Here is a 22,930-nt window from a genome sequence, read left to right as displayed (position 1 = left end):
TTACTTGGTGCAAGCCTAAATCAAATTCCAGTGCCACAGCTGACTCCACCAGTGACCTCTGGTGAGTTAGTGAACCGTTCTGAGTCTCAGGTTTTGAAGATCAAAGTATGCGAAGTCCAGGGAAGTCCAGGTACCAGTCACTGTATAGTAAGTGTTAAGTACCTTCTAGAAGTAAGCAATAAATTTATTTTGGATATAATTTTTTCTCATAAAAAGTTTTGCCTAGTGGCATTGAATGATACACATTCATTTGAATATAATGTATATGGTGTTATCTTACAAGTAAAAATGTGAGAAAGACATAAGCTAGTGCATAGAATGTGGTAATAGCCAGTTGTAGACCCCCCCCCATAATCCTTAAAATTCTCAAGCTTTATTGTTAAATTAATGTGTTTTGAATAGGTAATACATTCACATGGTTCAAAATTCAAAAGGAATCATAGTGTATATAATGAAGTCTCCTAAGCCTGAGTCCCCTCTTCAGCGTTAACAATTTTTTGTTTCCTTCCTAAGATATTATATGCACATACAAGCAAATGTATGTACTTAACCCTCCACTCTTACATACATACTTCACCTTGCATCTTACTTTTCCCGCTTAAGATTTCCAAATGAGTAAATAAGGAGGGTACACATTCTTTTAATGGTTATATACTAATTTATGTGTGTACATACCCTAATTTATTTAACTTTTATTGGTGGACATTTACATAGTTTACAGTCTTGTTATTTCCTTCAAAATGAATAACCTTGTACATAAGTCAGTTGTCACACATGATGTTTCAGATGGCTTTTGATATAGTCATGTTTAGAAGGACTCTCAATGCCGTGCTTCCTGTTATTTTGTGTGCCTAGTGATGACTAGAAACCAACACCCTAAACATCTTGATTGAGCAACACAGGATTTTCTATTAAAAGCAAGACCAGGCTGATGGCTTTTATGTGAATATATCCTTGCCCACTTCAGTTTAAGGGATGATTTATTTTGCTGTGAACACACATTTAATGTTGAGGAATGACAGCATGTATCAGAAGCCACGTGGCCTTTATATTCATGAGGGCAGAAGGGGTTTGCTTGCCATGTGTACTTGGCAAAATGTGTGCTGGATATCTTTCTGAAATTATGGTGTTGAGTGAGTAGAGTCATATTTTAGCTTTAAGTTGGGAAGAGTGGAAATGTTTTTTGAGCTGTAAACATGCAAAATAAAACAGAAAGCCTTTGGGGATTCCTCCAAAGTTACTTATTTTAAAAGTGTTAAAAGGCCCAGATCATGTCTTGTGAAACTTCTATTTTTCGGTCCAGAAGTTTCGCTGCTTGGGAGAAAAATTAGTTTCCAGTGGAAGTATGCTCTTTTTGTTAAAGAGTAACTTCACGTAGACTAGATTGGAGTCTTCCATGTTAAATAGGGAATGAGGGGGAGAGGTGGAGGAGGCAAACTTTCTCTTTTTTTTCTTAAAAGACAGAGACTCTTGGATTTGGAAGGACCCTTATGAGTGACTTTTCTGGACTCAGGATTATTGTGAGAAGTGTGAAATTTTAGGCAGAATATTTGCATTCCTACTCATTAGCTGGTTAAGCCTGGACACTTAGTAATAGAAACAACATACTAAACGTTTAACTACATGCCAGGTACTTTGCAAAACATTTTATATTTTACCTAGTTTAATCTTCATAACACTTCTAAGAGGTAGGTGGTATTTGTCCTCATTTTATGGAAAAGGAATCTGAGGCTTAGAGAAGTTGCATAACTTGCCCCAGGTCACGGCAAATACATGGAGGAGCCAGGATTCAAATCCGGTTCTGTTCAACTTCACAAACCATTATCTTAACCACTAAGCTAAGTTGCCTGTCATTTAGTCTCTAAACTTTGCTTTCATACCTATAAAATGGAGAAGATATAATACTTGCAAAATGAGGTGATATGTGAACAGTGCTTTGTAAGTTCTAAGATAGGCAAACTATTTATGAAATAGATAAAATATGAAGTTAACAGAGTAGAAACTTTTAAATGCCTCTTGCATTGAATTTCAAATTTGAAAATTATTCCTTCCTGCTGTTTTGACCCAAAGCCCTCAGGTACTACATTTTGATTTCATTTTTGTTTGCTCCACCAGCAATGGGACTGGGACTGTTTGAAATGATGGTCTCTTGGGGTGAGCTGCATGACTAGTCAATATTTCTGATCTAACCAGTTTTATTTCATATGTGCTCTAAGTGGATTCCTCCCGCACTGAGGTTAAAACAATAGGTATTCTTGACTAAAATAGCTGCCACTGAGTGGGAAACAAAACTTCAGAGTCTGTTCCATAGTATTGCCTTCTAGAACTATGCCAAGCAAGCAGTTTAGCATTTACTTCCTATACAAAGTTTTGTGTTGCTTTCCTTTGCCTCAGGTTAAAGATGGAATCCACTGTGGAAGGAAGGCCCAGGTCTTCAGCACCCTGTGTGCCAGCCTGGAAGCAGCTCCGTGAAATCCCCTATAAAATCTGCTGCAGACCCCTACAAATCAAGTGGGCTTGGATTTGGATGCTCTCAGGAGGAATGGTTAAAGGCTGATGGAACCACAAAGGTAAGTACTTGAACTTTGACCAAGATATGATGCCTTAAAGTGTTGTGTTTTACTTGTATATGTGTCTTTTCTATCTAAAAAAGAAAGGAGATTCTTTGAGTTACTGTTACGTCCTATAATGTGGGATATACAGTAGGCACTGAGTGGAATGGAACTGAGTATAACTCAGTGTAATATAACCTTAAAATGGAAGCATCAGCTGATTTAGTATTATCAATTTGTAGTTTGTGTCAAGTCTTCATCTCTTCACATATATAAAAATGTAGTTTTTGGCCCTGAGCACCAATCCTTTGAAGAACTTATTGCCACAGGGGACAAAATGAGGGGGTGAATGAATGTTTATGGGGGAATTTACAAAAAAAATAACTCGGTAACTATACAGTGGCCTTCATGTGGTAGGGTGACACTTGCTGAAGCAAGACTAGACTCCTGCAGGGAGCATCACACACTGGGAAAGGCATCATATATTTATTATCAGGATTTTTGTGCTAGGCTATGTGCTGTGTGCCAAGGACACAAAGACCAGGCCCTTTGCAATCTGGGTTTTGTTTGTGAGATGAGACAGATAGAGAAGTTACACTTTTAAATCTATAATTATTTTTCTGTATGAAGTACTTGGACATGGAGTTTTGAGGTAGACAATGTTAAAACTCTCACAATAGGAAATTGTGAAATAATGATAAGAGTGGGGAGGGTATAGCTCAGTGGTAGAGTGTGTGCTCAGCATGCACAAAGTCCTGGGTTCAATCCCCAGTTACTTCCATTAAAGTAAATAAAAACCTAATTCCCCACCCCCCCAAAAAAGAACTACTTTAAAAAAAAAATAATAATAGTCTTGCTTCCTGTCTCTGTTCCCTTAGTTAATCTTACATGCTTCTGCTCTCCAAAACATTTTATATAATTAAAGCACTATTCAAGTATAGGACAAGAAAGGAGTGACGTTACATTTTGATTGCATGTCTCAGGCACTGAAAGCTCCCCGGTTTCTTTCTGACCTACAGACCCAGCACGCTACTCTCATTACGTTCTACAGCAAACTAGCTTGTAGCTGTGCTGCTTACTTCATGCAGGAGGTGGCATGGTGAAATGAAAATAAGGAGTTTTGACAGAATTGGGTTTAAATCCTAGCTCTTAATACCTAGGTGGCCTTAGGAAATTGGTTTAACTTCTCTGAGCCTCAAAGTTCCTTGTAAATATGGGGTTGTTGTAAAGTTTGAGTGAAACAATTTCAATAGTTCTTGACAGATTGTAGGAATTTTTAAGAATGATAGTACTCACTTTGTGTCAGCTTATTTTAGTTATACCCACCCTTTAAGGCCCTGCTGTCCAACAGAACTTGCTGTGATGATGGAAATGTTCTATATTTGTACTGTCCAATATGGTACCCATCGGCCACATGAGGCTATTAAGCAATTAAAATGTGACTGAAGAGTTTAATTTTTAATTTAATTTAGGCTGTATGTGCTGTTACCTATTGGATGGTGCAATTTTTCTTTTGTTGGGATATAATTGACATAGAACATTATATTAGCTCTACTGTACAACATAGTGATTCAGTATTTGTATATTTTGTGAAATTATTCCATTAAGTCTAGTTAAGTAAGATCCATCACCACTTTTCTTGTGATGAGAACTTTTGAGATTACTCTGTTAGCAACTTTCAGACATGTAATATATTTTAAGTACAATTTTAAGGCGCATTCAAGACCTACCCTTTTTCTTCATGAAGCATTCCTTGACCAATGATTCTTCTTAACATTACTTTGCTCTCTCCACCACTTATTTGGTGCTTACCGTGAACATTCATTTTCATGAGTCTTGTCTTTCCAGCTAGATTGTATTTGAAGTTACGGGTTTTAACTTGCCCATTGCTGCATGAAAAGAAATACGATAAAAATATGATTGTAATATTCGTAGTTAATAAGTTTTAAATAATCATTAAATGTAATAGAAAAAATGTTCTTGTTAGTCACTAGGTGAAGAATAGGGAATAATATGAAGGTTGCCTGAAGTGATGAACTTTGTGTCAAGTCTGTTTCACCTGAAAGTTGAGATTATGCTCAAACTCTGAAGAGCATAACTGCCATCTTGTGGCCGATATGGGCTCCAAATGATGCTAATTCAATTTTGCTACGTTAAGGGAAGGTTTTCTTCAGTTTATTGTGATAAAACTTTTATGAAATGTAGAGATTAAATACAATTGACATTGGCTCAAATGAAATTGAAACGTGCTTTGAAAAAAAGCTATTTCAGATTATCTTCTCATTTATCTGAATCTTATGAGTTCTTAGCTCCTTCTTTCCTTTTTTAAAAGGATTTTGTAAATTTAATGGCTGTGGTTACCCTGTGATTACAGGTGTTTCCTGCAATCACATACCCTGTGAACTTGAAGAGACTGGCATGGCAGTAACCCATTCTGTTTACATCCCATCCCCCTGAATTCATTCCTATAGCTGCCAAGCTCTGGTTGCAGTCAGCACATGGCTCCTATCTTTTGCATAACTATTCTCTTATTATTAGACTGCTGACTTTTATAACCTTTCAGAGGTTAGTCTTATTGTACAGTTTTACCCAAACTTTTAAATTTATACAAAGTGGAGCTTGTATGGAAGTCTTGCCCTAGTCTGCTGTTGAGTTTGGGCATTTGATGACATGCTACAAGTAGATGGGTCAATTTATATTACTGAGTGGAGATTCAAATGAAGAATGAACAGTTTTCTTTGAGATTAATTTTCTTTGGTGCTATATGGGTGTGACTTAGTGTGGAGTAGGCTGGTGTGCATTCAAGTTTTGTAGTTATAACCTTTGTATAATTTTTTCATTTATTATTTTTCAGATATGGTGCCAGATAGTTGATAGATCCTATAGTTCTACTTGATTTCTAGAAAGAAGCCGGATTCATCTGATACAGAGGTAAGTGTAAAAGAAAACCTTCACTTTTTTCTCATTTGGGTTTCTAATCACCTAGCAAGTTTGGGGGCTCAATTTTCTTAGTGGCTGAAATTTGGTAGTTGAAGAAGCCTTAGCTCTAAACTTCACAGCGTTCCCCTGGCTTAGGGACAAGGAGCTGGTGGTGGCTTGTCCTTCCTCAGTCAGTCATTTGCAGTTTGCCATGATGAAATGCATGTTAAGTCCGTGTTTCAGCTGATTGCCCTGATTAAACACATGCTCTGAGCAGACTGAAGCTAGGGCCAAGACCTGGAATTGAATTCTGCTTCTTGGAATTCTTACTGGGATCTAGCCCGTAAATCTTTGAATGATGAACTTGATACTACAACACTTTGTCATGGTTTGCTCTTTTGTGATGTCTCTTTGAGATAGACAGAATTACGGTCAAGAAAAATTGAAACAGAAAAAACACAGATAACTAGTATACTTCTATCAATCACTTAACTTGACAGTTTTTAACTAATCACTGTTTTATTAGTCTATATATAAGACTTAAGAACCCCAGAGTTGGTTATATTAGTTTTAAAATCCAGATCACATAATGCAGCACTATACAGTCACTTAAAAATTATGATACTGGTTTATCTTTCTTAAAATGGAAGGGTATTCATAATACATTAAATTAGAAACAAGTTACAGAGCAATATGTATAATCTTTTTTCTGTTGTAACATTTTAATATACTTATGTTTCCTTGAAATCATTTGAAAGGATATACTCAAATAGGAGGGATTATTGTCTCTAGAATTGGGTTCTTTGGGTGATCTTGTTAACCAGTATTTTCTGACTTTACTATATTCATGTATTGTATAATTTATTTTAAGCAGCCTACATGGCACGGGCTTGTATTCTTGTACCTGCAAGTTTCAGCAGAGAATGGGGATACACATGAGGGTAAAACACAGGAAATACAAATAATTCAAAGTAACATCAGCACTTGAAATAATTTTTTAGCTTTTGGCTATTCTTTTGCAGAAATGAAATTTCAGGAAACTGAAAATAAATCGAGGTCTCACTTCTTTACCAGTCTGGAACTCTTGGGAGCTGTAAGTCTTGGATATACAATATATAACAGCATTTTTGTTTTATAGTAAGGCTTACATTGAAATTGAGAAGCTTTGACATATGTATGAGTCTGTGAAAACTCATCTTTGTGACTTCATTGCTAGCTGCCAATGTGCTACAAATTTTTTAAAGAGTTAGTTAAAAATGAGAGGTAGCATTGCATAGTAGTTATACCAGTGTTCTGAAGTCATAGTGTTCAACTCCATTCTTTATCACTTAAGCAGCTATATAACCTTGGCAAGTTTCTTAACATCTCAGTGTCTTAGTGTCTTTATATCTTAGATGATGATAATAATGGTACCTGACTCAAAGGAATAGTACTTGACTTTGAAGATTAAGTTAGATAATAACGTGTCGGGTTTAAAGCATTGTTAGCATGTGGTAAATGCTCAATAGATGTTAGCTATTTTGTCATCAGTCCATGTGTATTTATCTTAGACTTCGTACTACCTGGCAATTTCTGACATCTGCATAATAGGATATCACAAATGCTTTTTTATTGGTTATGTGCATCTTTCTGCCAGTTGGTCTAATCCCTCATCTTTACCCCTAGCACCCAAAGCCTAATTTAGTTCTAGAATTAGGCAAAATGTGGTAAGAAGGACTATAGTGTATATATACACTGTATATTTTGTTCCAATAACATTTTCTTAATTAATCTTGTTTTTGGCACTACTTTTATCATCTAATTCTTCTTTATGTCTATCTAGCTTGATCAGTTGATACTTAATGGTTCTTCAAGTTCCTGACTGACAGTCAATTGTAGTGATTGTACTGATGTTTCTTAAACATTTATTTAAATGCTTATTAAAATGATTGGAGATAATCTTTGATGGCTGTTCCTCTCACTGCTTGGAGTCTTAGGTAGTGAGATTTTAGTCCATCATATATTAAACTGACTTGTCTTCACTCAGGGCACCATGAGGATGGGTTGGCTGTCCATTGGTGCCTTCTGATTTTTGTGGAGTCAAACAATTGCAAAGCAGGTGGTGACTGTAGATTAAGAAAATATCTGTGATTGAAAAACCCCACTAATTTTAAAACAGGAGGATATAATGTATAGGGAACCCTTTGATTGCAATAGTGTTTGAATAGCACTGATCTAGGGCTGTGAAAGAAAGAGCTCTAGTCAGTTGATTCTGGGAGTTACTGAAACATATTCTGAAGTCATTCATGTTGAAATTTTAAATGGCTTTCTCAATTTTCTATTGAGTAATTGTTCACACATTTCAAAGCATTATTAAAAATATCTTTTCCTTTGCAGCATGAAGGTAGATGATTCTTCAAGTTAAAGATGGACACTGACTTTTCACACCAGAAATGGCTTATAGAATCATCTTGCCAAAATGTAAGAGGCAGCAAAGGAAAGAGGAAAATATTTTCTTCTATCATTCTTCGATTCTTTGCTAGATTGTAAACTCCATGAAAGCAAGATAACTTGCTTATCTCTAATGCCTGGCCTAAAATAGATACTCAAAAAATATTTGAAGTTATTTGAAATTTCCATAGATTTTTTTTTTTTTTTTGAATCCCTGGAAAATGGCCACCATTTTAATGGCATTTCAGCAAGACATTTATGTGGAATAACTGGGACTTAAATTTTGACTTTGATCTATACACTATTTTGGTACCAATGAGTCTACTTAATATCTGATTATGATGCTTGATCCTTCAAAAGGCAGTGAAGAATATCTGCCAAAACAACCTGTGTATGTGAGGAATAATATACAAAAACTTACTGATATTTAATAGGAAATCCTTTATTATTAATATTTTATTGAAAGCCTTATTGGACATTTATTGATTTAGATTGGACATACCAGTCAACTATGAAGAAAAAATCATTTTTTCTGCTGTATATTTAATGTTGAAATATTCTCAACTGTTTTGGCTCAATTATACTCAGAATTTTTTGCTCTATGTACTTTATATCTATATGGGTATATTTAACAGGTAAGGGTACAAAATATACATCCAAACATACTTCACTGTGTTGGAATGAGATGTAATACTCATGCTTATGCCAGAATCACATGATTGGTATGCGACTAAAATAAATTCTGTTAGAATATGAAACCTATTCTTTAATTAGGATTCTTCTATTAAAACAAATATAAATATCAAATTAGTTTTATGTTATTTTTTGAGGGGGGTAATTAGGTTTATTAAGTGGTTTAAGTGATAGGTAAGCACAAATTGTGCTGTCAGTTTATCCCAATGCATTATGTTAGGGAGAATGGATTAAAGATCTATAAATTAAAAGCAAAACTTTAAACCCATAGAAAAGCAAAGAATATGACACTGGAGTAGACATAAAGCACAAAAAGGAAAGACTGATAAATTTGTGTACATTAAAATTCAAACTTATGTTTGTATGCCATGTAACTGGCAAAGACTTCTTTTAAATCAAGAAAATGATCAAAAGATATGAATAGGCAATTCATAGATGAGGATCTCTGAGTAGTCATTCACATGAAAAGATGCTTAATATAACTAGTAATGAAAGAAGTGCACATTAATTAGGTGCAGCCAGTATGGAAAACAGTATGGAGATTCCTTTAAAAACAGTTACTATATGATCCAACAATCCTACCACTGGGCATGTATCTGGAGAAAACTCCACTGGAAAAGATACATGCACCCCCAATGTTCATAACATTTACAATAGCCAACACATGGAAGCAACTTAAATGTCCATCAACAGATGATTGCATAAAGAAGATGTGATATATATAGCCATAAAAAAGAATAAAATAATGCCATTTGCAGCAACATGGATGGATCTAGAGATCATCAAACTAAGTGAAGTATGTCAGATGGAGAAAGACAAATAGATGCTATCACTTACATGGAATCTAAAAAAATGACACAAGTGAACTTATTTACAAAACAGAGACTTAGACATAGAAAACAAACTTGTGGTTACCAAAGGGGAATGTGGGGAGGGATAAATTGGGAGTTTGAGATTCGCAGATACAAACTACTATACACAGAATAGATAAACAACACAAGGCCCTACTGTATAACACAGGGAACTATATTCAATAGTTTGTAATTACCTATAATAAAAATAAGACATGTACATATAACTGAATATGCTGGATGACAAAGTAACTATAAATTAACTAGACTTCAGTTAAAACGCTCAGCTACCATTTCACCGCTATCAATAGGCAGAAATGAAAACCAAACAAAACAACCCTGACACTTAAACGTGTTGCTGAGGTTGCAGTAGTGGACTCTCATCTTTGCTGGTGGCAGTGAAATTTGTTACTACTTTGGAGATTGGTTTGGCAACATCTAGTTTATTTGAAGATGGTTATATATCCAGTCTTTGGGTATCCTATAGGAGTTCTTGATGGGTACTCAAGGAGACATGTACAGAAAGTTCACTGCAGTAATCTTTATAAAAGCCTGAAACCAGTGTTCATTAGAAGAACGAATAGATAAATTGTGGTATGTTTATAGCAATTAGCTGTTAAAATGGATTAATACAAGATATTAAATTTACATCTCAAAAACAATAAGTTAATGGCCAACTGATAGCATATTATGTGAGAAGATTTAGCGGTTTTAGAACATGCAAAGCAAAGTTTGATGTATACACATACACTGAAAGCATAAAAGCAAGCATGAGAATGATTAACACCAAAATCTGGCTTGTTTACTTCTGGAGAGGTGGGAGGAAAATGGGACTGAGGAATACACAGGAGAGGGTTCAGTTGGATCTGCAGCTTGTTACCTTGTTGAAAAATATCAAATGTGAGAAAGTTTGGATTTATTAAAGCTGAGTGGTGGTCATTCTCCACACTTCTGATATGCTTGATATTTAATAATAAAAACAAATATTTAAAAAGCTTTTTTGGTCGGTGGGTCTCTATCCTAGCCCGACTGATTTCAGTAGTATCCCCAGGAGTACCTTAGAAATGAGCCATGGAAAGGTTTGTCTATATCATGGAAGGACACATGCCACCAAGAAACAGGTTAGGTCAGTTCCCAATGTTCTGGACTACGAGGATATTAAGACTTTATAGCTCCCTCCCTTTTTTCTATCTGGCAAAACATGTTGGCCCTCCCACTGCCCCCCTTCCCCGCCAATGTATGTATATGTATATATTTTATTCCTACAGTATTTTAGCCAAATGTGTTGGAAATTGGAAATTGATAGACAATGGTGTGGGTAACACTAAGGTTTGGGGAATCAGTAGCATGATCTTGATGATGAAGCAGAAAGGGATCATACTGCAGCACAAAGGTAACTTAGCTGCAATCACAAAGTTAGGGACGGGTCAAATTTTTTTTAATTCAATTTCATTTTTGTTCGCTGTTTTGCGGGGGTGGGGGAGGATTAGGTTTTTAAAAAAATTTATTTTAATGGAGGTGCTGGGGATTGAACCCAGCCACCTTGTGCATGCTAAGCACATGTTCTACCACTGAGCTACACTTGCCCCCTGGTACTGTTCAAATTTCAATGCTTTGTGTTTTATGACTTAAAATGAGATTGTACATTTTTATTGTACTTTAAGTAATATTTCTACATTTGGCATAGTTAAAACCAGAAAATGTACAAAAGGCTCAGATAGCCAAAACGTGTTAGGGATTACATGGATTACACATGAACCCCTAATCTTCTACAAACCCATTTTGTACCACTAGAATTAAGGTACTATTCTAAACTCTCAGAAGACATTTTAGGAAAATTGTACAAAGGCCAAGATGATCCTGATTACTGTGAACCAGTTGCAAACAGACAAAAAACTAGCAGAAAGTTGTTTGATTACGGTAGGTTTTTTTGTTTTGTTTTGTTTTGTTTTTTTTTTTTTTTTTGAAGGAGAAAGGTTTAGTATACAGATTCACAACCCCTAAAGGGGTTTGCAGGGCTGAGTGTCCATTGTGTTGATTTATTGGATTGTATTTTACTAATTCATACCGGTGTCACATCATCTGGAAAGGCGGCAACACAAGACAGCATTAAGGCTTATATTCTGAGGACGCCTCAAGCTCTCCTCAGCTTAATTTCTAATATGAATTCCAAAAGACATACAGATTGAGCAGAAAGTCATACAGTGAGCACAGAACAGAAAAGAAAGTGATAGGTAACAGCATTAGGGTAAAACAGGTACAAACATTTAAACAATTACAAGCAGGTCCAGGAAAGCACACAGGCAGATCACCTCAAAAAAGCTGTGACATCCGATCTTACCACTTCAAGAGTTGTAATTAGTGTTCATAATGCAGACTCTAAATCAAGGAAAGTTATTTAAATGTATATAGAGGATGTGTAAAAGCTGGAAAGAAACCTATTTCAAGATGGATTAAAAAATACCCAGGCAGAATCTACTTCAATGTGGAGGTGTTAGTTGTCCAAGTATAGGTATTCCATAATTTCGAGGAAGTTTTCCTGAAATACGAAAGCCTGTGCTGCCCAGCGGTACTCCCCAAATTTTCCCAGGACAAACACCTGCATGTACTCAGAGGCTAACTTCTCAATCGCCCCCCAAACCCCCTCGGCTCTGACCTCAAATGTTAGGTCCATGACAGCTTGGACGTCACTCCTGTGCCAGTCGAGGGCTGAAAAAGGCACACAATGACAGTATCTGCGGGGCTCCCAAGTGGGAAACCTAGACCAGGTTCCGTTAGCTTCGTGCTCTGAGATGTGCGTCCGGGTGGGCGTGCCGCCCACAGTCCCGCGGCAACAGCCGGCGGGTCCCAGCATCCTGAGCGGCGGGAACCCTGTCGCCCACTACCCAGCAGGCCCCGGGGCGCTTCCGCGCCTGCGCCCTCGGACGTGGTGGTGACGCCCGCGGCGAATCCTCGCTCGTCGTGGACTTAAGGAGGCAACGGCGTTTTCCCGCGCTTTTTCTGGACGCCTCAGGTTAGGTATTTTATTTATATTATTATTGTTGATATTCTCTCTGTCGAGCGTGGAAAGCAGGCCGCGAATTTGAAGTTTTGGTGAGTCTAATTCTCAAACTTTGGTCTTCTATAACTTGGACAGATTACTAATTTGCCCCCCCCCCCACCTTGTGGAAAATTTGGAATTGGCTGCGCCTCTCGCTCTGCCCGAGGAGGGTCTCAGCTTCCAAATTGTCCCCAGCTCTTCCCCAATGCACATGACCCAGCTGGAGGTAAATTAGGCCTCATAACTCCCGCTACCAGGTGCCACACACCTGTGCAGACTCACTCAGCGGGGACATTGGGGTACAGGGGTCAGAGCGTCTTTGTCCACCCCTGGGCCAAGGCAGCAGTCTTGACAGGTTTTACCAGTTCACAAATGTGAACAGTATCCCTTGGCATATAATTAGTGTGTTACTGTTGTTTTATACAATATATGACTTATTTTGATATGCTCAGAATATGGCTGCCTAGTTTGGGTTAGTAAAACGCCAGTGAGAGAGGGCACTATGTTGAAAAATAACTTAATCAAGTGTATTTATATAGCTTTACAAATGTTTTAAATAGAAGCATCACATCAAATAGTATTTATATTAATAGATGAATTGTTTAATTCGTGATACAATCTGCTTTTATATATATTTTCAAGCTTCATAATGATCAGTTACTTGGATGAATTAGGTTAGTTTCCATTTAATACTATCAGGTTACTACTCTTTTTTAGTCAAGGCAACACAGGTAAAGAATCTGAGGGATCAGCATATATGCAAAAACTAAAAATGTAACTTAAAATACTTTGCACTAAAGAATAACTGAAATCAGTGCCTGGACTTTTATATCTGCCAAGTGTGACAAGTGATATTAAAATATTCTAGCAAATTATGAATGGGTAACAAATGTGGATTTTTGTTTAGATATTGAGGCATGGCAAAAAGCACTAATTTAATTTTTATTTGTTTGTACCTTGTAAATGTTCCTAAACCTTTTATTCCACAAACATTTTATCTTTGACTTGTAAGTGAGATTTGAAACACCTGTGTCTTTAACTTTTTCCTTAAAAATTTTTTTCATGGTCTTTGTAATGGTTTGCACAGAGCACAATATTGTTGACTGACTGAAATCACTAGGATAAATTGATTATAATAAATATAAAAACATAATAAAAGGTACATTATTTTGTCATCATAAAATGAAACTTCCTTTCCTCCCTCCCTCTTTTCTTTCTTCCTTTCTTTTCTTCCTTTCTTTTCTTCCTTTCTTTTCTTCCTTCCTTCCTTCCTTTCTTTCTTTCTTTCTTTCTTTCTTTCTTTCTTTCTTTCTTTCTTTCTTTCTTTCTTTCTTTCTTTCTTTCTTTTCCTTCTTTCTTTTCCTTCTTTCTTTCTTTCTTTCCTTCTTTTCCTTCTTTTCCTTCTTTCATTTTACTGCAATTTGACTTTTTTGTTTACCCCTTATTAGGATTCTTTCAGCATCTGGAGACCTCATTATCTACCATGTCTTTGTGTGAAGACATGCTGCTTTGTAATTATCGCAAGTGTCGCATCAAACTCTCTGGTTACGCATGGGTCACTGCCTGCTCTCACATATTCTGTGATCAGCATGGCAGTGGTGAGTTTAGCCGTTCACCGGCTATCTGCCCTGCCTGCAACAGTACTCTTTCTGGAAAGCTAGATATTGTCCGCACAGAACTCAGTCCATCAGAGGAATATAAAGCCATGGTATTGGCAGGACTTCGACCAGAGATTGTGTTGGACATTAGCTCCCGAGCATTGGCCTTCTGGACATATCAGGTTAGTGCTTAGGCTGGTTTCTTTGGAGAGTATGATTTGAGGCATATGTGGAAGCTTCTAATGTTTTTACTTCACTGTGTTTGTATTTATTTTTTATGAGTGTATGGAAAACTTTCTTTTTAATAAATTTTCTTTTTTTAAAGTAATATGTTTATTGTTGAAAATCCAAAAGGAAGAAAATAAAAAACCACCCATAATTCCATTATGCAGAGATAAGCAGTGTTGATATTTTTGTGTATTACTAGATGTTTTTGTCCATAAACATATATTTTATATATGTAAATATATTTTGTCTGTACAAAAATAGGGTAATACCACATGTACTGTTTTGTGGCCAGATATATTGACAAAGTATTATGAATATTTTACTAAATATTTAAAAACTAGCTATCTTATAATCATAATTTTAATTGCTATGATGTATCATCATTTTATTTCCAAGTTATAAAAAAATGCTGTGATGAGCACTGTTATCATTAAATTCATTCTTAATTGTTTGCTAAGATTAAATTCCTAAAAGTGGGTAGATACATTTCAAAGTTTAAAAAAATGCAGTATTTTTAGGTTGCCCTCCAGTTAGATCATATCAATTTGTGTTCCCTTATGAAGTGCATGAGGGAGCTTGTTCTCCACACTTTCTGCTCACCAATTATATGAGTAAAACAGAATCTCATTGCTCTCTAAATATGCATTTCTTGGATGACTTCTGGATAAACACATTTTCTTGTATCTTTTGCACATGTTTTTCTTTTACTAATTGCCTGTTTCAGTTTGCTTGTTTCAGTTGCTGTAGGTTTTTTTCTACTGATTTGTAAGAATTCTCTATGTATACTTAACTCAGATGTTGCAAGAAATTTTCTGTTTTTCACTTATCCTTTGTTGATTTTTTTGACATACAGAGATGTGATTGTTTTTTTGACATACAGAGGTCTAAAATTTGTCTGTTTGATGTAATCACAATTTTAATGATTGCATTGTATCATAATTTTTTTCTAAGTTATTTTAAAAAATGCTGTGAAAAGCATTCTTCAAATTCACATCCTTAACTTTTTCTCTTTATGATTTCTGCCTTTGACTCTTTGTTAGAAAGACCTTCCTATGGAGAACTTTAATCATGTCCTTGAGTATACTGCTATATCTTGTATATGCATTTATAACAATGCTTCTTAAAGGTTCTATTTGTCATACGTCAAGTAAATATTTTCATTATACATTTTTAGGTAAGCTGTCCCTCTTTCATGCTCCTATATCTTCTTATGCATACCTTTATTATATTATTTATACTGTATTGTAATTACTTATACATTTGTTCATCTCCTCTAGTTGAGAGAGTTCTTTGAGTCAAGTTTTGATTCCTGTGTATCTCTGGGTCCTCAGTAAATACTTACTGACCAAATGAATACACATTGTATCTTAAAATAGATTCCAATTTGAGGGGGGTAGTACTGATTGAACATGAGGTATTATTCTCATCTTTTCAGATATAGTGGAAACCAGTGAAATAATTCACAGGGTAGCCAGAAATGGTTTTTCTTTACTCCATTTATTCACTTTTTTTCCTATTTAGTCATTCAACATATATATTTTTTTGAATACCAGGAAATACTTATATCTCACTTACCTTCTTAGGTGCTGGGTATACAGTAATGAACAAAACATAATGAGCTTCAAGAAAGCTACAGTTTAGTGGTGATAAAGATGAAGAGGAAACCTAGACATTTACAATACATTTTTAATGCCTACGATGGTAAGGGAAGTAGCGAGTGCTATGGGACCACATAATAGGGACAGGTAACCCAGACTTGGTAGAGTTATATCAAATTGTAACTCTAGAATGAGGCAAATTAAAAATGGTTAAAAAAAAGAATAGTTGTCATATTTCACTTTCTATCAATATTTAAGGGCAGTGAATCCAAAGATAAGCCAAAATTGGTTTCTGTGTGTAGTAGTTGTCTGTTGATGTATAACAAGCTTAGTGGCTTAAACAGCAAATTTAGTGGACTAAAACAACACACATTTGTTACCTCAGTTTCTGTGGATCAAGAGTCCAGGCATGGACTCTATTCAGGTTCTCACAAGACTGCAGTCAAAGTGTTGACAGGAGCTGCAGTCTCATTTGAGTCTTGGCTGGGGAAGAATCTGCTTCCAAGCTCACATGGTTGTTAGCAGCATTCACTTCCAATCAGTCTTTTATTTTCTTTCTTTAATGGACTACATTTTTTAAACATTTTTAGGTTTGTAGCAAATTTGAGAGGAGGGTGCAGAGTTTTCCTATATACCCCTTGCCTGCACATGCATAGCCTCCCTTATTATCAACATCCTTCACCAGAGTGGTACATTTGTTACAAATGATGACACTATGTTGACACATCACTATCACCCAAAGTCCATTGTTTACATTAGGATTCTCTCTTTGGGTTGTACATTCTGTGAGTTTGGACAAATGTATAATGACATGGAAGCACCATGATAATATCATACAGAGTAGTTTCACTGCCTGAAAAATCTTCTGTGAACCACCTCCAAACCCTGGCAACCACTGATCTTTTTACTGTTTTCATAGTTTTGCCTTTTCCAGACTGTCATAATTGGAATCATACAGTTTGTACCTTTTCAGGTTGGCTTCTTTCACTTAGTAATATGCATTTAAATTTCCTCCATGTTTTTTCATGGCTTGATAGTGTTCATTTCTTTTTAGTGTTGAATAGTGTTCTTTCATTAGATTTACCATAGTTTATTCATTTACCAATTGAAGGATATCTTGGTTGCTTCCATCTTTTGGTAGTTATGAATAAAGCAGCTATACATATCTGTATGCAGGACATACATTGTCAGCTCCTTTGAGTAAATACTAAGGAGCATAATTACAGGATTGTATGGTAAGAGTATGTTTATTTTTGTAAGAAATTGCTAAACCATCTTCCTAAGTGGCTATAACATTTTGCATTCTGACCAGCAATGAATTCCTTTTGCTCTACATCCTTGCCAGCATTTGGTTTTGTCAATGTTCTGAATTTGTGTTATTCTAATATGTATATAGTGATATCTCATTATTGTTTTAATTTGCATTTCCCTGATTACATATGATGTGGAGCATCACGTGTAATCTGTATATCTTCTTTGACATAGTGTCTGTTAAAGTCTTTGGCCCATTTTTAAATTGGGTTGTTTTCTTATTGTTGAGTTTTAAGAGTTCTTGTGTATTTTGGATAACAGTCTTTATCAGATGTCTTTTGCAAATATTTTCTCTCAGCCTGTGGCTTGTCTTTTTCTCTTGACATTGTCTTGTGCAGAGCAGAAATTTTTTATTTTAATGCAGTCTAGCTTACAGTTATTTCTTTCACAGATTGTGCCCTTGGTGTTGTATCTAAAAAGGCATCACTAAACCAAACCCAAGGTCATTTAGATTTTCTCCTGTTAACTTAAAGGAATTTTATTGTTTTCATGTTTTACATTTAGGTCTGTAATAAATTTTGAGTTAATTTTTGTGAAGACTGTAAAGTCTATGTTTAGATTCATTGTGACCTCAGTATTTTGCTGGCTTTTGTCCAGAGGCTGCTGTTAGTTACTTGCCTTGTTGGCCTTCCACTAACCTGGCCACTTCTCTTCCAGCAAGAGAGAGTGTGCTAGTAAGACAGACCCTATATTCTTATGTAATGTACTCATGTAGTGATATCTTGTCATTTTTCCTGTATTCTAGTCATAGGCTCTGTCCACACTCAAGGGGAAGATACAAGTACCAGGAGGCAGGGATAATTGGCCGCTATCTTGTAATATATTCTCCACACTGTGGATTACTTGAAATATAGTATTATATTTCTTAGAAACCGTTGGGCTACATGTCACTTGTTAAGGTTAGACAAATACTTCTTTTGTTGGTGTAATGGTAGTGGCTCGAGAGTATTCCTCCTGATATCTTTTCTATGCATTTAGCGACATAGTGTATTATTTTCTGTAATAACCATCCTATCGTTCATCCTAATTGCTTCTTAACCTGGTTCTAAACTTTAAAGTAATAACATCCCAGTATGTTTGTTTGTCTTTTATTTTTGTGTTTGTATAACATTAAATTATATAACTTTGCATTTATTACCTTAAAAATCTTTCTTTCTCTCTTGGGACAGGTACACCAGGAGCGTCTCTATCAAGAATACAATTTCAGCAAGGCTGAGGGCCATCTGAAACAGATGGAGAAGATATATACTCAGCAAATACAGAGCAAGGATATAGAATTGACCTCTATGAAAGGGGAAGTCACCTCCATGAAGAAAGTGCTAGAAGAATATAAGAAAAAGTTCAGTGACATCTCTGAGAAACTCATGGAGCGAAATCGCCAGTATCAAAAGCTGCAAGGCCTCTATGATAGCCTTAGGCTACGAAATATCACTATTGCTAATCAAGAAGGCACCCTGGAACCATCCATGATTGCACAGTCTGGTGTTTTTGGCTTCCCATTAGGTAAGAAAGGATATGTGATGTCCAATATCCAGTTTTAAAATCAGTCATTTTTCTCACTGTGCTTTGCACGGTTCCAAGCAGTTAGTGGAGATTCCAGAGACCTGGAGTGGTAGTAGGCTCTAGGTTGGTTCTCATCTGTGTCTTGATCTGCACATCATTACTTTTATCTATTTTATTTGCTTACATTTAAGTTGCATCTTCAATTTGAATAGAGAGTAAGACTGTCCAAATTAAAGTTTGCAGATTGACACTGCAAATGAAAAACTATTTAGTTGCAGTAACAATAATATTAACTGCCACTTACTGATTCCTTACTAAGTGCTAGGCACTGTTATAATTTTACATGTGTTTGTGTTATTTTCAAAACTTCATGAGGTCGGTATTACTATGATCACCCCTATTTAATAGATGAGTAAACTGAGGCACAGAAAGTTTAAATAAATTGGTCAAGGTCACAGAGCTATCTTCAGAGCCCACAATCTATTTGCCATTCTTTGAGAAGGCCATGTTTTAGTTTCTTTCACATGGAAATATTGATTGTACAGTTCTTAAGTTACTGTCAGTTGTTTGATTTGTTTGTTCTTTTGTTTATTCACTCATACATTCATCAAATATTTATCAAACATGTTTCATATGCCAGGCTACTAGGCATAATTCTAGGCAATGAGGATATAAGGATTATCCAGATAGGATTCCTGCCCTCTGGAAATGCACAATCTAGTATGATACTAGTTTTTCTGCTTGTTAGGTGCCTTGTTAGATGCAGTGAATCTCATATTTCTTCCTGAGTTCTCCCCTTTCTACTCTTCTTGGTATAGCAGAATCCAGTAGGTTTTTACTATGCTATTAATAAATAATTTGGGGCACATAAAAAAGTAAAGCTTCTTGTGCTGGATTTTCCTAAACACTCATTTTTTGAAATTTATTATGGGCCAAGGAAAAAGATTCAGTCAGGGAGGAGATGATGTCCTAGAGAAGGCATGAAGTAATGAGATGAAGCATATCAGATATGAGAATTGAAACAAAAACAAGTTTCTGCTTAACTTTCAGTTAATCTAATTTAGTAGATCAAAGTGGTACTGTATATGGGTATTGTAGATGTTCTCATTTTTTCCTTGTCACTATCCACATTTATTTCGCTTTCTTTCATTTTTACCAGTTCTTTCCTATTCCTCTTTTTGTGCACATTTACCGTTTTTTACCTCTTGCTACCATTATTGGCTTGAAGCAGATATATTCAACATTCTCCTTTAGTTATGTGTTTCCTTTAAAACCTGTAGAAGCCAAGGAATGGTTCAGTGGAAGTTGTTAAATGCTTATTTAATCAGGTCTATTGTGTAATTTTTCTAAAGGCTATTCTAAATGATCTTGGGTCATGAATACGTGCCAGGATTTCATAGTTGTTACATAGTTTTTAATGTTAATAGAAATCTAAAAAAAATTTATCCTTAAAGAACCTGGGACAAGTTTATACACAAACACACACACACACGAATATATATGATATCCCTTTGACATAGATTAAGTAGATAACAAATGAATAAAATCATGATACTGTAAATTCTGGTTCTACTAAAATATTTCATTGTGTCTAATTACTTTGGTGATGAGGTAATGGCTGTCATTGGAAACTGCACACAGAAGAAAGTATGATATATATACTGTGGTCAGGAGAGGAGGCCATCATAGCCCTTTTCTTTATCCAACATTAGGTTTATGTTTTATCCATCTCATAGGAGTTGAGTTCTGGTAAAATATTTATGGAATGACTTTGTCTTTTTGTTCCAAAAGATCTGTAAGGAAATAGATGCTTAAGTTCTTCCCTTATTTTCTCCTAGGGAACAACTCCAAGTTTCCTTTGGATAGTACACCCGTTCGAAATCGAGGTGGTGGAGATGGTGATTTTCAGTTCAGACCGTTTTTTGTGGGTTCTCCCACAGCGCCTGAACCCAGCAACAGCTTTTTCAGTTTCGCCTCCCCAAGTCGTGAGTTAGAGCAGCAGCAAGTCTCTAGCAGGGCCTTTAAAGTAAAAAGAATTTAGCTCACCTTACAGAATTTTCTCTGTTAACTTTCAGTGATTTCATTTCACAGATAATCTTTATTCTAGGTAGGAGTCACCAACCTCCATGTGTTTGCTATTGAGTCTTTGAAATTATCTTCACATTTTCAACTTAAAAGAAACTCAGTGTCAGTGGGGGTTAGCTTTAGAGTCTGGTTTCTTACTCTGTTTCTATTATTTAAGGCATGAGCATTTGATTAAACTCAGTTTTATTATGAACTGTTAAGTTTTCACCAGCAGTGAAAAGCTTACAATATTATTGGGTGTTTTGTAGATCACCATTCGTTTCTGTCTAGGATATTTCTGACTGAGCCATGTGTTTAAGCATAAATATATAAGCACCTATGTCATATGTCAGCATGCCACTTTGGGTTCTGGTATTTATACATGCATGTGTATGTATGTTCCTTTACATTGATATTTTGCTATATTTGACAGTATATTTATGTGAAGATTTTGGTTTTAGGAAATGGTGAATCTGTAGCTTGTTATTTGGGTGTGTACATTTATTTGTATACATTTAATGCATTTGCCCTTGTATTAACTCGTTTGGAGGTGTGCTCATGTCGATGAATGAGGGTACAATTTGAGGCATGTATGTATGTTCTGTTCCTGTTTAATGATTCACACTGATAAAGCTATTTTGTGAAGTTGATATTTTGGCATTTATTTTAAAATAAAATTACTTCTTTCTTTACTCTTTTGCTTGCTGTTGCCCTGGGTCACTTATTTAGGAATGCACTTCTGCAGAAAACTTACCAATATGTTATTGATCTCAAGAGATTATTTTAATTAAAATACTTTAAAAGATATATTCCTTGTTTGTCTTTATTAAACAGTGATCATTTCTGACTACTATCACAGAAAACTTATTTAAAATGTAGAGCCAAGGAAGAGATTTGAAGGACATTTTCAGTAACTTTCCATCCTGTTAGAGGCAAGACTTGAAATCATACTGTTTGCATAGGCAGAACATCAACATTCTAGTTACGGTTTTTTTTTTCACATGTTTGTTGTGCAAGGTTGAGTTTAAACTTGCCTTTGTAGCTACATCTGTAAAGTGAGGTATTGAATTAAGTTATCCTTACAGCCCTTTTTTAACTCTTAGATTTTATGATTTATTGTTGGAGGCTTGGGAAGAACTACAATGGAATTACCCTAAATGCCAGATTCCATTGTTTTTTAGGTAATAAACTCATACTGAAATCATTTGAGGATGTTTTACATTCAGTCATTGCAGAAAGGCAAGTGAATACCCTTGCTTTACATAATTTAATAGCAAGCAAGTAATGTTTTCTTCTTTAGGGGTATATAATATAAAGTCTGTTCAAAAATATTTTTTACTGTACCCCGAAGTTTTTAACCTTTTATGGTGTCTGAGAAAGAGGATGAAAAAATCTTGACTTAAAAGTTTTAAAACATTCCTCCCTATTTCATCACTCATTACACAGATTTTATAGATTACAAAATTTTTTCTCCCCTATACAGTTTTAAATTTTGTTGGAAAGTAGTTTGAAGAAATAATTTTATGTGCATTTATGATTTCTCCCCTGAATCTTTGCTTCCTCTTTTGTCAGGTTCACAGAATCAATTTGAAGTACAAGTAAGCTATAATTAAAACTAAAATGTAAAGAAAAACTGGTGGACTATTACATGATACTTTTTTAAAAAGTTATGTATTGAAGAGTTTAATACATTCACATGGTACAAAATCAAAAGGTACAAAAAAGGTATACAGTGAAAATTCTACCATTTACCCCTGTCCCCCAACCACTCACTTCCCCTTTCTGGAAGCAATTACTGTTGCTAGTGTCTTGTGCCTCTTTCAGAGATAGTCTTTTTTATTTAAAATACTTTTTTATTTAAAAATTATGTTTATCTTTGACTAGATAATACATGCACATGATAAAAAATTCAAAAGTGTACACAGTGCAATGTTCTTTGACTATTGACAACACTCAGTCCCCCTGTCTCCCTCTCTAGAGACAGTCATTGTTTCTTCGTACCCTTCAGGATATAGTCTATCAGTATATAAGCATTATTAGTGTACTAATATATATACTATTAGTGTATAAGTGATGGCTTTCATAATGCCATCCTAAGTGTATTTAAATAGATTTATTAGGATGGTGTTCAAAATTATAAAAT

The 22,930-nt window shown here is 35.4% G+C and overlaps 2 protein-coding genes and 2 non-coding genes across 6 annotated transcripts in view; all 4 read left to right on the top strand.

Annotated features, from left to right (window-relative positions):
* The window catches only part of TEP1 (telomerase associated protein 1), a 68,751-nt gene extending 60,043 nt beyond the window's left edge, over positions 1–8,708 (top strand). For both annotated transcript variants that reach the window (XM_064485775.1, XM_010990229.3), the window contains exons 56-59: positions 2,395–2,570; positions 5,407–5,483; positions 6,494–6,564; positions 7,848–8,708. The gene's annotated coding sequence lies outside the window, so the exon portion shown is untranslated. The remainder of the gene's footprint in view (positions 1–2,394; positions 2,571–5,406; positions 5,484–6,493; positions 6,565–7,847) is intronic.
* On the top strand, positions 5,675–5,751 carry LOC116153754 (small nucleolar RNA SNORD126). The gene has a single exon (XR_004137636.1). It is a non-coding gene; the product is annotated as a small nucleolar RNA SNORD126 (small nucleolar RNA).
* On the top strand, positions 7,414–7,560 carry LOC116153750 (small nucleolar RNA SNORA79). Its single transcript, XR_004137632.1, has one exon. It is a non-coding gene; the product is annotated as a small nucleolar RNA SNORA79 (small nucleolar RNA).
* A 2,429-nt stretch (positions 8,709–11,137) lies between the features above and the next one.
* CCNB1IP1 (cyclin B1 interacting protein 1) lies at positions 11,138–21,594 on the top strand. 2 transcript variants are annotated; one of them, XM_010990234.3, is made up of 4 exons: positions 11,138–12,458; positions 13,934–14,265; positions 18,390–18,723; positions 20,562–21,594. In XM_010990234.3, exons 2-4 carry the CDS (start codon positions 13,969–13,971, stop codon positions 20,762–20,764), a joined length of 834 nt encoding a protein of 277 aa, XP_010988536.1. In that variant the 5' UTR covers positions 11,138–12,458; positions 13,934–13,968; the 3' UTR covers positions 20,765–21,594. The 2 variants fall into 2 exon arrangements, with proteins under 2 accessions (XP_010988536.1, XP_064341844.1); XM_064485774.1 differs by lacking the exon at positions 11,138–12,458 and having other exon boundaries at positions 13,078–14,265.
* Positions 21,595–22,930: the final 1,336 nt, after the last annotated feature.

This window comes from Camelus dromedarius, chromosome 5 (assembly GCF_036321535.1).
Source record: "Camelus dromedarius isolate mCamDro1 chromosome 5, mCamDro1.pat, whole genome shotgun sequence".
NCBI lineage: Eukaryota > Metazoa > Chordata > Mammalia > Artiodactyla > Camelidae > Camelus > Camelus dromedarius.
Note: the sequence above shows the minus strand (reverse complement) of the source record. Positions and strands in the feature narration are given on the sequence as shown.